Below are 15,059 nucleotides of genomic sequence, written 5' to 3'. Positions count from 1 at the left end.
TGTTATTTGTCAGAAAATGTGTAAATTCATTCATCGTCTTAACAAAATTCAACAAAGATGCAAACTCGAGATGTTATAATAGAAGACCAATCAACTAAAAGAAGAAAATGTCTTATGTAAAACGTAAAGAGGCCTGTTAGGTAAACTCATCTGACTCATCTGCCCTGCCCTCCAGCTCTCCCACCTGCAGCTCTTGCTGCCCACCTGAAGCCCCAGGTGGGGGCGGTGCTTCCCCATACGAGCATCATTGATTGGTTGAAATGCATTCATATTTAGCTCAAAAGAATCCTGTGTACCTTTTGTATTAGACTCTCTTGAATGCTACAACAAATTTGATTCCATGACAAGAAGACAAGCATGGGATTTCTGAGAGCCACAATCTTTTCTTCAGTTTTGGTTTTTCTCACACAGGTAAAAAAACAAAATACTAAAACAAATGTACTTTGAATTTCAGTATTTTGAGAGAATGTATAATTAATTTGTTTTTCAATTACAGATAAACCAGTGTAGTACAAACGGTAAGAAAATAATTAAAATTCGAGTTGGTAACATTTATCTGCAGAGGACACCGTTTCAAACCAGGCTTTGTGTTTATTCATTTATTTCAGGCTGCAACTTCCTGTCAGCAAGTTCTCCAAGTAGCTCTTCTCTCCAGTTGACATGGGAAAAATATCCGACAGGAACCAGCTACATGTTAGACATCCGAAGGACAAGCTCCGTAGATTTTATTCCGATTATTATATTAGGGCTTGACCAAAGGACAGAAAGGATTGTGCAGGGTCTGTTACCTGGAACCGAGTACAATGTGACCCTAAAAGTCTTTAGGTTCTACTTAATAGACTGTATGACCACAACGTTGGCACGTACAGGTACAATCATTTGTTTTTCTGTGTAACAAGTTTATTGCTGAAAATAACACAATTCATGAGATAAATCATGTACCGTAGTTATATGACAGAGAATGCATACATTGTATAAGTTGCCCCAAATCCACTTCCTGTTCAGTCAAATTACACCTTTTCCTTTTTCTCTGCTGTGTCTCCCCAGTCCCTGACACGCCTCACATATCGGAGGGAAGGCCATTATCCAGCTCTTCCATCTCTGTAAGATGGACTAATGTGACTTCTGGGCAGTATTATGTACTGCAGGTTTATTCTCAGACCACAGGGAAAATGATCAACTTCACCCTCTACAACACCTCAACTGTAGTAAGAAACCTTCAGCCTTCTACCAACTACGACTGCTATGTCTATGCAGTTAACCAGGCCGGCTTTGGGAACAGAAGCCGAGTTAGGACCATCACCACTTGTAAGTGACAACCTTTAAGTTATTTATGTCTATAGTTCAGAAATCTGAATTGAATCTAAAAGTTGCTTTAAATCTGCTCTTTAAATATTTACTTTGCTGTTTTTTTAATCTAATAACCTTTATATGTGTTACATACATGGTTTTAGATTTGTTTGGGTTTTATTTTTCATAAATTTGGCATTTTATTGTTCATATTTTGAATATGCTGCTTTAGGTTTAACCAGAAGAGTTTGTCACTTTGTTTTGTAGTCTAATCTATATTCTGCAGCTTTGTTTGAAAAATATCTGCTGACTTATAAAACTAAAACTTAATTTTCTGGGAAAAAAAAGTTGCAGAAACTCTTCTCACAAATGACAAAGGTTAAAGTTTTATGGAGAGACAAACACACTAGGAAGAACCTCTTCTCTTGAATAACCCATTCTTAAGTCTTTCATTTTTAACTGTGTTTTTAGTGACGCCCCCTCCAGTAGGCGTTAAAGCAGTACAAACAAACCCAGTAACGGCAAGAGTGACGTGGCAGCCCGTGGACAACGTCCTCTTGTACAAAGTCGCCATCCAGAACCTGGATGAACCCACCAGCCAGCCCTCAGTCTACAATGTCACAAACACCCAGCTGGACATTGGAAACATCCACCCCTGTACCAACTATTTGATATCAGTGTACTCATATAACACATTTTTGGCCATAAGCGAGCCCACAGACTACACGTACACCACTAACAGTAAGTTGGCAGAGTCAAACCAATATCTATAACTTGGTGATTAGGATCTAGGGCAGCTATTCTCTCTGAGGCGTCCCTTTCAGGCATGTAGAAATTAATCCTCAGGTTTAAAAAGACTCAGATGTCCTGACTCACATGTCGAATTGTTATTATTCCCACATAATCTCAAAACATAATGATAAAGAGTTTATGCTATCAGACATGGAGATCAGTAAACTAATATTTTATTCTTTAGAAACCAAAAAATCTCCTAAAATTTCAGGCATTCACTCTTGATCGTGAATAACTTTTGTTTAAATGAATATTTTTTAAGACAAAAATCCAACACTGGTTTTTTCCTTGCAGAACTGACACCGGTGTCATCAGTCAATGTGGACTACGATTGTTCCACCAAGTCTGCCACAGTGTCTTGGACGGCTGTTCTTGGAGCCGACTCATACGTGGCCACAGTTACTCCTAAAAACGGTACAAAGATTGAGTGCACTAGCCGGAGCACCAGCTGTCAGCTGAGCGCGCTAGATTGTGGTCAGCTCTATGAGGTTCACGTCACGCCCCTGTCAGGGAACTGCAAGAACTTAGTCAACACCAGCTCTGTCTTCTTTCAGACAGGTAAGAAAGAAAAACAATTCCTTTCTTTTTCAAATGCTTAATGACCAAACATCTGGAATAAAGTTCATGTGTGGTTGCTTAGAGTTGGGTCTACATTGACCCATTGGTATGAAATGCAGGTCTATAAATGAGAGGATTTATATTTCAGAGACTCTAGACAGAAGACGTTTCTCTATCCTTTCCTTTAAAACCACGTCTGAAGCTCAAAGTTGGAATTTTCTCACAACTACTTGCTTAACCTTGTTACAAATTTCTCTTCTTTTATTGGTTCAAAGATAACATACGAAGATTTCAAACAGTCATCAAGCATTCCTGTCACATCTTCGCTAAATCTAAATGATCTTTTTCTGTGAACCTTCTGGTTTTAATTCTGCAACATTTTTATGAACTTGAAAAGAAAGGATGGATGTCCAAACTCTGTCCTCTGGGATTGGCGCCCCACTTGTTTTCCAGAGATCCCTGCCCCACCTGCTGCTGTTTAACTGGAACAGGTGTGTCTGACCAAAACGCAGCAGGGACAGTGGTAAAGTGAACAGAAGCAGGACAACAGCCCCAGAGGACTTTAAAGTGTGACTCAAAGCTATAGAATTAATAGAAAAAAAACGTCTTACAAGAAAGATGAGGTTGAATAGCTCGCTAAGCATCATAGACACCAGGCATTATTTCATAAAGCTGCAAAAGTTTGTATTTGTAGAACGTGCATTTGTTAAATTGTTTTTTTCTTATTATTTTCAGTGTGTTTTGGTTGCCACTTGAGCTTCTTTGTGATTGGCATAGTGGCAAAGTCTAATCATTTGACATATTTCAAAGTAAAAATGAGCTATTTCTTCTCTAATTAAATGTTTAACCCCTTGACGCCTGTATCTATTTTCAGCTAAGAAAAAAAAATCACTTGTGCTTTTGCCTTCTAATAGATTGTAAATCGAGATGAGTTTGAAGCAGATATGGTTTGTTGCATATTTGCATCAATAGACATCAAGGAGTTAACCAATCACAGAAAAAAAACATACAGACAAGACCTAAAACAAAGATTTTCTATTACTTTAGTTAAAAACAGAAGCATATAAATCTAATAATTACAGTTTTAAGTGTTTACTATTATTCTTTAAGAAAAATATTCTGTGGTTAAATAGATACGTGTTGGAGCAAAGCATGCCAAATCTAGGATTAAACATACATTGAATATTGTAATCAACATAGGAATTAAAGAAATCTTTATTTATTTTTCTGTAACAGTGCTCCAAACTAATTAGATGTAAAACTTTTATCTACATAATACATTAACAAAGAAAACAGTAGGACCACATTCACAACCTGAATAAACATGCCAGTTTTTTAGCAGAAATATGTAATTCAATGTGTTCTGATGCCTGGCTAATGTTCTTTTAAATACCTGTCCACCCTCAATTCTGCTTTGTTCTTTCTTTCTTGTCACGTATTGCTTTATTCTCCTTTGGAGACTTGGTGAGAAATTGCTTTCGAGTTCCACCCACACAGGTCGCATGGGGCTTTCTGATCTTTTTGTGACTTTAACAGTGCTCAATAAGATTTAGTTACAAGTAGATAATAAGCACTTTTTCTGCTGCTGGAACTAAAAGCAACCTCCATTGTCTAGTGACTTCTTGCAGTGTTGGCACTACTGTCCTCTCCACTCGTGATTTGCGTGTAAACCAACAAATAACTTTAAAAAAGGATAAATCCGATAACGTTTGGGAACATCAGTTGTCTTTTTAAGTCTACCTGTGTGCTGCTGAGACCACATTAGCTTTGAGTCACAGGGGAGACTTGTTTTTCTTGTATTACATTTTAGGATTTTTCACTTCTCAGAACCGTATCGCCCTGCCTACTTTGAAAACTGGGCCTCCCTTAGAGACAGTCTCATATAGTGTTCATGTTGTCAAAGGCTTGCATTTGTATGAAGTTTAAGTTCTTTGAAAAATAATACTGAAATACATTTGAGACCTGTATGTAACACATATATATTTTTACACGTAATTTCTCCTCAAGTGCCCTGCCCTCCAAACAACTTGACATTGTTGCGGGAATGTTGGAGCAATGCCATCATCTTCTCCTGGAACCTTACAAACGGTGCAGACTACAACCTGGCCAAGGCAGTTGACTCAAAGGTACTCAGCAACTGATTATCCAAAAAATCTAAATTTTCTTCTGCTGCAAAGTTTACCTGTGAAGTATTAAAAAATGCTATTTATATGATAAGATAACATGCCAGCTCAAATATGACAAGAATCTGCCAAAACACTTCTTCACTTTTATTCAAGCTATAATTCTGTTCGTGTGACAACTTTGTCTGTGATGTACAAATTAGTGTTTCAGCTCTAAATTGCTTCTGGCAGCTACTAAGTTGGATTTCAATTTTAGTTTAGGAAGAATGCAAAAGTGCAAATTCTTTACTCGGCTTTTATTATCTTTTAAAATTTCTTCTTCAGGGAAATGTCCAAAACTGCCTGACTAGGGAAAACTCCTGCTATTTCACAAATACACAATGTGGAATGCGCTATGTTTTCACTGTCTCTACAACCTCTGGGTCTTGCCAAAGCGACTTTAGCACAGCTGTTGGTGTCCGTACAGGTAGGACAAAGTATTTCATGCATCAAAACTCAGTGTGTAACTTCTCTAAATTGGCTTTTTCTGCACCAGAATGTAACATGTTTAAGTTCCTCTATATGTAATGCTACGTTCACAATGGATATCTGACACATGTTCAAGAACACTTTCTTGAATGTGCTTTCGGCATATGGTGATCACACTGGACCGTCGCTACCAGATACTAGTGCATGTACCTGGAAGCGGCTTGGTGCGAAATAAAAAGGCAGGGCAAATCACGATCTATTCCAAAATATGAAAGACTTGGTGTCATACAATTCCTGCCGGGTACAAAGCGCTATGATAACTTTCTCCACCAATTTTTAAGTAGTTGGCACTTCCGTGAATTAAAAAGAATGCTATTCATACATTACTACAGAGTCCCTGATTGGTCAAAGTTCAACTGGTTTAACTTTCATTGGCAATGTGTTTTGTACGTAGTGCCTGAAAATTGACTTGAAAACTTGCGTAGCGACACACGAACACGAGTGTTTTGAACACAGAAGTCCAAAACGCGCATAAATGCGCATTTTCAAAAACGCTTAATTGAAAGTGATTGCTTGAACGTGCGTTGCAGAGGCAGGTGTGAACGTAGCCTAATAGATACAGCTTTAAAACAACAGACAGCAATTCATTTTTCATGTAACATCTATGCTTTTCTAGTTTCAGCAGATTAAACACCTTTTAGGTTTTAAATAGTAAGTGTACATATCTTTCCTACTTGCATGTAGCACCCTGTATGCCCAGAAATCTGCAAACGTACGCCAACTGCAGCACAGGTACTCTGCTCAGCACATGGGACCATGCTGAAGGAGCCCTGCGCTACAACGTGACGGCACAGGGCAACTTCCAAAACAGCATTTACTCCTGCAGCTCACAGTCCAACAGCTGTGCTATGGCCGGCCTGCAGTGCGGGGAAAGCCTAACCATCTCAATCAAGTCCTCTGACGATGAATGTGACAGTCCACCCACGCTTGGGCTTCCTGCTGAGACAGGTAAAAAAGACCTGGGTGATAGATGTGCGGTAACAGAAAGAAATGCCATGTACAGTAAAAAAATCCACAAAACATAATTTACACAAAGAATATTTTTATATTATAAAAGAATAGTTTTTGGCAACCCCCCCCCCCCCCCCCCCCCCCCCCCCCAAAAAAAAAGCACTATGCATTTTTACAGAACAAATACATATGTTCGATCTATGGGTACGCACAAATGTTGCTGTAACTGTTAAAATAGCTGTCTTTGGACGTGTAAATTGTCACTCCATTTGGGCTGAGTTAGAATAAAGTATCATTAAAAAAAACAAAAGAAGAAGCTGCAAACACAGATTCTTCCTCCAGTAATTTTCTAGTTAACTGTCATGATCAGAAAAGCTTACTATAGAATCCATGTTGTAGTATAAAATGTGCAAATAACTATAAGAGGGCAGCAATTAGCAATTTTCTCACCCTACCACAAGGAAAATACAATACATTTACAGAACAATCATTTTACTGTTATGTTAAAACTTGGTTAATGCATGAAGGCAGTTTTTCTGAATTTGTTTCTTCTTCTCTAGCCCCATGCACCCCTCAGAATGTAAATGCTGTGAAACAGTGTGGAAATAACTTGGTCATGGTGAGCTGGAGTTTAAGCAGTGGTTCACTTTTCTACATCGCCAAGGCAAAGGATGATGATGGTGAAACGCACAGCTGCAACTCCTTAGACATGTCCTGTATGATCAGTGGCCTGAAGTGCAGCACCAAATACAAGGTCTCTGTCATTTCCTCCAACTTCATGTGCAACAGCTCTGAAAGTGAAGTGGTCACCATAGAAACAGGTACAGTGGCATTAGGTTTTTTCTAAAGCTGCTTATTCATGCTTTAAAGGCAATGATAGCCTTAAATACCAAGTGCAAACATCCCCCAAAAGAGCATAACATCCATATTGTACAAAAGCTCAAAAAGCAAGTTCAGAAATGTGTTGAATTTTGTGATTTCAGCTTACTGCCCACCAGAAAACCTGACCGCCTCCCTGGACTGTGCTGCCAACGAGGCTCAGATTTCATGGCAGGGAGCTCCTTCATTGAACTCCTACACTGCCACCATGACGGACACAGGCAATGGCCTTCTCAGTTGCAGCTCCACTAAGCAGAGCTGCAGAGTGCCCAGCCTGAAATGTGGCCAACTCTACACTATCACTGTCAGTTACCATGATGGCACATGCCCAGGCTTGATGTCCAAACCCATCTACATGCACTCTGGTAAGAAGTCATGTTGCTTCAAATGTTGTCTAAATAAATCCTTACAAGAAATACTGTAGGTCCTTAAAGTCCCCACTTCAATCATCTGTTGATCTATTTTATAAGCCTAGCCTAGACACAGAGTAAGCCCACTCCCATTTCCCTCATCTATCTGTTTACGCATTCTACAGCTAGTTTGCAGCCCCTCAAAACCCAAAATGATGACATTACTGGTGACAAAATAAATTTGCGAGCAATATTGGAGCCATCGGGTCATATAGTTTTAAACTAGTTGCCAGCTCAGACGAGGAAAACAAAGACGAACCTGGATCTGTTTGTCTGCAAGGGGATGCATCAGAATGGAGCCAAGCAGGGAGCTTGTGGCCCACCGATTGTAGCACCTACAACACAACTACAAGCTTTTTCCACCGAAATTTTTTTCATCTGATTCGGATTCACAACAATCTGCATAACGAAACACTCAGAAATTCATTTTTAGGCTTAAGTTTCTTTATATTTGTCCTCTTTCATGACAAAAATGCGTTTTCATCTGAGCGGGTCTTTTAACCCTTGTGCTATCTTAGATGACCCCATCCTTACATTGATGTGTTCTCCCTACCATGACAAAGGTGGATAAAGGTGGAAAGATTTCATGTAATCCATGGACACCAGTGAAGATCACAAATCATTGAAGAAAAAAGGTTCAGCACACTGTCTAGTGGGTCTAGATGACCCAAATCCCAATGTTAAAGTGCCTAGGATAGCACAAGGGTTAAAGGTTAATAAATGCTACAAATGAAAATAACACACACCCATAAAATGGCATTAACAACAATAAAACAAAAATTCTACTTTTATTTTTTAATTTATGATATTACTTGAGCCATACGCTATGTTCATTTTAGAGACATTGCGGTATAGGATACAGCTTTGTTAGTAAAATAATTATTTTAAATGTTTGTAAAAGCCTAATCAAAGTTTTGCTATGAGAAAGTTGTTACTAAAATCTGCTTCTTTGTAGTTTTTTCCTTTGTAGTTGTGACATGATTCTATTTTAACAAAAATGAACCACAGGAAAAGGCTACATCTTTCTGAAAACTGTTCATGTACTTTCCAAACATATTAATAAGAAGAGACGCAGACACAGTAAGCCTTTACCGACCCTTCTTCTTTTTGTCCAGTTCCATGTGGGCCAGCAAATGTGAGCGCCTCTGTGGACTGTGCTTCTGGTGGTGTCAACATGAGCTGGAACGCTCAAAGAAATGCAGATGGATACATCACAATGATCTCAGACAGCAACCAGCAGATGACTAACTATAACACCACAGAGCCCCAGCTGATCATACCCTCAAGGAACTGTGGTCAAGAGTACACAGTGGAAGTGAGGTCCTTCAATAAGAGCTGCATCAGCTTTCCTTCACGAGTAAACTTCAAAGGAGGTAGAAGTTTTAGCCTTTGTTTCTCAGCCTATACATTTATTGTGTAACAGAGATGGGGAAGCCATACAGATCATTTCAAAGCAAAGAAACACACTGATGTTTTTGTGGTGGCAGTGTTGCTTTTTTTGTTTATGCTATAAGGGTTTTTTTTTTTTATTCCTCCAGCACCTTGCCTGCCCATTAACGTGACGGCAACAAAGAATTGTGGGCAAAACATTGTGGAAGTGAGCTGGCAGGCAAGTCCTGGAGCCAAAAACTACTCTGCAGCCGCCATTGACGGAAATGGCCATCGCTTAGAATGTGTCTCCAATGGTACTTCATGCCGGCTGAATGGAGTGGTGTGCGGACGCAATTATAGCGTCACTGTTGCTGCTGTAGATGACGTGTGCACCAGCAAGCGGAGCTCTGCAGTGCAACTTTTGTCAGGTAAAGACAAACAAAAAGTGCAGTTTGGTGCATTTGACATGTTTTGTTTAAGTCCCATTCTCCTCTGCAGAACCGTGCTCTCCCTCTGAGCTGACTTCCTCAGTCAACTGCACCAGCAACTCTGCCAAGTTATCATGGAGCAGCAGCTTGAATGCAGTGTCTTACACTGGCAAAGCAGTGAGCGCTGATGGTCACAACGTTAGCTGTAGTACAAGAGAGCTTGGCTGTCAGATGGCAGGTCTACGCTGTGGGACTAAGTACACCTTCACTGTGTCAGCAACAGACGGTGGCTGTCAAAGCTTAGACAGCAAATCTGTCGTCCAAACAACAGGTGAGATGCAGAAAAACAGCAATGTTCCTTTATTGTTTTGATCAAACTGTAACAATTTTTTTCTCCTTGTTTACCATTACTGCTGCTTTTTGTCAGTTTTGTCAACAAGTTATGAGAAGAACAAAACTAAGTTTTCTTGCTTTGGTGCAGATCTAAGAATCTGTTGTGTCAAACAAGCTTTTCCCAGTTCTTATGGTTTTAATGTAAAAAATCTTTTACATCAATCTGTTTACCAGATCAATTATCTGGTAAACAGCTGCTCTAAAATGCTCTGATATATCAACACAGAATGCAAACATGAGTAAAAATAAGAGAATTAAGAAGTAATGCAATATTTCTTGCACTTTTTAAAGCGTTTCTTAAAAAAAAGGGTTTCAAAGGTATGTTTTTAATGATTAAATGATTATCCTTCATACTGTAAGGAGAGAATACATAGACAGCCATTTTCAGAGAGAAAATGTCCACTTATTAAGTTTCTATAACAACTTTAGATTTCTTTTTGTTATTGTCAAACTAAAGTTGATATGGTTTCCTCTCCCAGCCCTGTGTCCTGTACAGAGCGTGTCAAATACACTCAACTGCAGCACCAATAAGCTGAGCGTGAGCTGGTCGCCTGGATCCATGCCTGTCAACTACAGCGCCACAGTTTTGTCACCAAATGGCACTGCTCTCAACTGCATGACGGAGGCTTCCAGTTGCTCAGTTAGCACTTTACAATGTGGACAGCAATACACAGTGACAGTCAAAGCCGTGAGCAGCGCGTGTGAGAGCTCCAGCAGTGTTCCCACAATCGTTAATTCAGGTGAAAGATTATGAACTACAAAAAGAAACTTCTCCCTTCTTGTTCACTTCCTAACACCTCTTTGTTTTTAGCTCCCTGTGTACCTAAGAACGTCCAAGGTGTGGTGGAGTGCTCCACTAACACCCTGCAAGCATCTTGGAGTCCATCTGCCGGTGCTGCATCATACATCTCCACAGTGACTAAAGCAGGAGGCTTCTCTTCTTCCTGCTCCTCCACTAATGCAAGCTGCCTCTTCCCTGACCTGAAGTGCGCACAGACTTATTCCCTGAGTGTGGTTGCTCTAAACAACTGGTGTAACAGCTCAAGGAGCACCACAGTGTCAGCAACAACAGGTAATTAAAGTACATGTGTATAAAAAGTAAGTCAATGTTTAACCCCTTTTTTCCACAAGGACCCATAAAAAACTGTTTTAAAATCTAAATGTTGACTAGAAAATATAAATAAACTATTTTTTTTGCATATTTATTCATTTCGTTATGAACACTGATGAACTTACATGTAAAACATGTGAATGTGATTTTTGCTATAAATTGTGAAATGTAAATTTAGCTTTGATCTCTTTCTTTATCTCCAATACTGTGAGGAGAGATTACATAGACAGCCTTGTTTTAAAGGGCTGCTTTTACGATGAAATAAAATAAGAGCTTTAAAGTCTAAGCATTCCCAGTGATCCTTTAACTATGATTATGCCATTTTTAGACAAAATTAAAAAACAACTTGTATCTTTTTCCACATAGTTTCAGCAGAGCGGCAGTAGTTCATTAGAAATTCACCTCTGAGCTCACAGCCCCTCCTACTCCTAACATTACTGGTGCAACAAAAATGGTGAACAATCTTGGAGCTGTCTAGCCGCACAGTTTGGAGTCAGATGCCAGCTCAGGCGAGGAAAACAAAGACGTACATGGATCTTGCCATCTGGAAGTGAATACATCAGGATGAAGCAGAATAGGGAGCTTGTGGCCCACCAATTGTAGCAAAAACGTCACAGCTACAAGCTTTTTCCAGCAGCATTTTTTCATCTGCTGCTGATTCAATTTGAAAAAATACTCAGAAATGCAGTTTTAACCTTAAGTTTCTTGATGTTTACCTTCCATCAACAAATGCAACAAGAGCATGTTAAAATACCCAAAACACAATTTTCATTGAAGTGGGTTTTTATATCAGACGAAGAATTTCAAGCTTTAATAACTCATCCTTGCTTTGTTTGTCTTTTGTGCACTTTCAGCTCCATGTGATCCCACAAATGTGAAAGCTTCCCTGAACTGCCTCACTGATCATGTGACGGTGACTTGGAATGCCAGTGCTGGAGCAAATTCTTACACAGTTGTAGCTGAGGCCAGTGGACATGTGGACTCCTGTCAATCCTCTGGTACATCCTGTATGTTCTCTGCCCTGCACTGCGGAGAGGACTACACTATCACTGTGCTGGCAGGAGACACCAAGTGCAACAGCTCCATTCTAGCAAGGACCAACATAACAACAGGTGGACTTTTCTTTTATCTTTGGTTGTAAAATTAAAAAAATATGAGAAGTGAGTGTTAAATATTTATATACTTTTTCTAATCAAACAACTCTGACAGCTCATACAGATTTATCATTGGTAGGGATTTATGTAATTGTTTGTTTATGTGAGATAGAATCCAAAAATAAAATATTCCCCAGATCATTCCTTCTGAATTGTTAAATTTTTTATTTTTTTTAAATTAGAAGAAGAAATTCTAACATTTTTAAATACCGGTATTTATTTTTTAAATATTTAAACACAACCAAAAACTTTAAACAAAAGTCAAATGGATAGAAGTAATTTTTGACCTTCACTTTGATATCCCTTGTGGTAGATTTAAAAGTGCGTAAAGTATACATTTACCATCCAGCATCAGCTTTAGTTAGCTCAGGGCTTCATGGTGGCAAAGACCAAACTAATTTAATGTCTTATTTGAAATAATACAGTAGTTTCAAGAAATGCACACCTTGGAAAATAGCTTCGGTTTTTTATTGTGATAATGCAATATTTTACTCACTCAAAGTAACTCTTTTGTGTTTTATGTTTAGCTCCGTGTCCACCAATACTTCAAAACTACTCTAACTTTTGTGTTACCAACCGGACCTTGGTGAGCTGGGCTAAAGACAAGTTTGCGGTCAGTGTTATGGTGAGCGCAGTGTCCAACATGGGAGACTCCCTGTCCTGCAACTCATCCACCAACAGCAGTTGTTTGCTGGATCAGCTGCGGTGTGGAAACACCTACACTGTCCACGCTGTTGCCCAGGGAGTCCAGTGTTCAAGCAAGCCCAGCTCTAGTTTTCAGATTGTCACTGGTATGACAGTGCTACTAACTGAGTTTTTTTTATTTACATTTTTCTAGTCTTTAGTAACTCAAGATTGACTGCCCTCTCTTATTTATTTAGCACCCTGCACCCCTGTAAACGTGGGATACGAATATTCCTGTGAAACCGGCATTGCCTTTGTGAGCTGGGATGAGACATTGGGCAGGGAAAGTTTCTATGTAAAAGCTCACTCAGGAGACCACACAGCATCCTGCAGCAGCAGCCAAGGAACTGACTGCTACCTGCTTTCCCTGCGGTGCAGCCACACGTATAATGTTGAGGTCATTTCTGTGGCTGGGAACTGCAACAGCAGCTATTCTGGAGTGACGCGCATACAGACTGGTAAGACCTGAATGATCCATAGCCTGATGTTTTATATGTGTCTGTACATACATTGCTCAGGATGTTTGCCAGCATACAAACCCTTCTCCTTTTTTCCCTTTCCTGTCAGCCCCCTGTGCCCCCACAAATGTCAGTGCTTCCTTGCTGTGTGAGAACAACACAGCTGAGGTAAGCTGGCAACCAAGCCTTGGTGCCACGTCGTACCATGTGGCTGCAGCTGGCAGAGACGGCGACATGAAAGAGTGCACCACAAATGCCTCAAGTTGTCTGCTACCAAACATGCACTGTGCTCAGCTCTACATCATCACTGTCACTCCCTCCTCTAATCAGTGCATTGGCCTCGACAGCAACCCCTACCCCTATATTGCAGGTAACCAGGCAGGAAAAGCATCTCAGGAACCTTTGATGCAGTTCCTTCTAGATTATGTTGTGTTACTTCCTGTGCATTTTCTTTAATTGCATTTTAGATCATTCAAAATAAATGAAGTCAATAAACTTATAGTTGCTAAAAATCAACCTTTGCAATCTCCCAGTCTAGTCTCCTAACATTTCCACTGTTCTCCTCTTTCATTGTCTGCCATCTTTTCTACAGGGCCCTGTCCCCCCACCAACATCCAAGCATCTCTACAGTGTGATGGTAACGTGGGCCATGTCACCTGGGACGCTGCCCTGCGGGCAGAACTGTACGTAGTGAAGACTTTACCATCCGTCATGGATGAACATGCCCATAACTGTTCCTCCAATGGAACAAGCTGCTCCCTCACAGACCTGCACTGCGGTGAGACAGTCGCCATCACTGTCGCCACCAAGGAGCGAGGCTGCTGGAGCAAACCCAGCACACCATTATTTTTGAAAACAGGTCAGAGCAATGATTGTTTACATTCAATTGTGAAAATTACACAATTAAGAATTTAAATGACATATTTTTGTAATTAACTGTTCCAAATCTGATCCCCCACCCAAAAAAAGAAAAATATTTGACAATACAGCTAATTGTAAAAAAGCTTGGTGTCCACTACTTTTTATTTTTCCAAAAATTATAAAGAAAGGTTGCACTTCATTTTTTGCACTTTTTTTTTTTGTTGCCATTAAAGAAATAAAATTACTGTACGCTTAAATTTTGAAAAACATTTAATCTGTCCAGTGACAAGAGTCTCAAAGTAATCAAAATGTTAAATATTTGATTCAAGACATTCTTTTTTATTTTTTGGTCATTCATTGCTAATTTTGTATATTTACCTCTGCTTAAAAAAACCTGTTGGTTGTTCAACCACTGACTTGTGATTAGAAGATCTCAGATGTTTTTGTTTTTATGTGGAAAAATTCCCCTCTTTAAGATCAACAAAATGTTAAATGAGTTTCAGGAATTATCCCTTTAAAAGTACCGCCTCCAGAGACAAAACATAAAGTCCAGTTTCCTTCCTTTACAGCATCATAAAGACCTGGATGATTGATATTTGATTTGAACATTTGTTATTAATGTTGCTGATTGATTATGATTTCTGACATCAATAGATTTTGAAATGACCATGCTTCCCTTTTCCTACTTTCAGTTATCTGTCCCCCTACTGGTGTGACCTCTGTGACAAGCTGCAACAACAATGAAATTACAGTGAGCTGGGACTTGAGTGCAGAGAGCGGAGTGGAATACATCATCCACTCGCAGGACGACAAGAACACTCCTGCTAACTACAACACCTTTCAGACGTTTTACACTGTCACCGGGCTGCATTGTGGGGATCTGCACACATTTGCAGTTGCTGCCAAGAACTCTGCGTGCAGCAGTGTCTTTAGCAGAGAGACACATAGTGCAACAGGTAGAAGATCTTCTTACAGCAATGCTCTGATCCCTTCGAGGTCCACCAGAGCTACTGTCATGACTGAGCAAAAAAGTTATACTTAAAGAAAATTAATTGATTCCTAATATTC

At 39.6% G+C, this 15,059-nt stretch overlaps 1 protein-coding gene across 1 annotated transcript in view; it reads left to right on the top strand.

Annotated features, from left to right (window-relative positions):
* The first annotated feature begins 255 nt into the window (after positions 1-255).
* fndc7b (fibronectin type III domain containing 7b) overlaps positions 256-15,059 on the top strand; it is a 33,976-nt gene continuing 19,172 nt past the window's right edge. Inside the window, exons 1-22 of the mRNA XM_078946065.1 lie at positions 256-411; positions 497-518; positions 609-869; positions 1,048-1,308; positions 1,762-2,031; positions 2,377-2,640; positions 4,648-4,766; positions 5,088-5,229; positions 5,976-6,239; positions 6,803-7,063; positions 7,226-7,486; positions 8,647-8,904; positions 9,070-9,330; positions 9,401-9,661; positions 10,203-10,463; positions 10,535-10,795; positions 11,689-11,946; positions 12,516-12,779; positions 12,870-13,130; positions 13,240-13,500; positions 13,723-13,989; positions 14,684-14,947. Coding sequence (XP_078802191.1) covers positions 358-411; positions 497-518; positions 609-869; positions 1,048-1,308; positions 1,762-2,031; positions 2,377-2,640; positions 4,648-4,766; positions 5,088-5,229; positions 5,976-6,239; positions 6,803-7,063; positions 7,226-7,486; positions 8,647-8,904; positions 9,070-9,330; positions 9,401-9,661; positions 10,203-10,463; positions 10,535-10,795; positions 11,689-11,946; positions 12,516-12,779; positions 12,870-13,130; positions 13,240-13,500; positions 13,723-13,989; positions 14,684-14,947 — 5,056 coding nt within the window. The 5' untranslated portion in view covers positions 256-357. The remainder of the gene's footprint in view (positions 412-496; positions 519-608; positions 870-1,047; positions 1,309-1,761; positions 2,032-2,376; positions 2,641-4,647; positions 4,767-5,087; positions 5,230-5,975; positions 6,240-6,802; positions 7,064-7,225; positions 7,487-8,646; positions 8,905-9,069; positions 9,331-9,400; positions 9,662-10,202; positions 10,464-10,534; positions 10,796-11,688; positions 11,947-12,515; positions 12,780-12,869; positions 13,131-13,239; positions 13,501-13,722; positions 13,990-14,683; positions 14,948-15,059) is intronic.

The sequence above is a fragment of the Oryzias latipes genome, chromosome 4 (genome assembly GCF_053564925.1).
Source record: "Oryzias latipes strain Hd-rR chromosome 4, Olatipes_Hd-rR_3.1".
Lineage (NCBI taxonomy): Eukaryota > Metazoa > Chordata > Actinopteri > Beloniformes > Adrianichthyidae > Oryzias > Oryzias latipes.
Note: the sequence above shows the minus strand (reverse complement) of the source record. Positions and strands in the feature narration are given on the sequence as shown.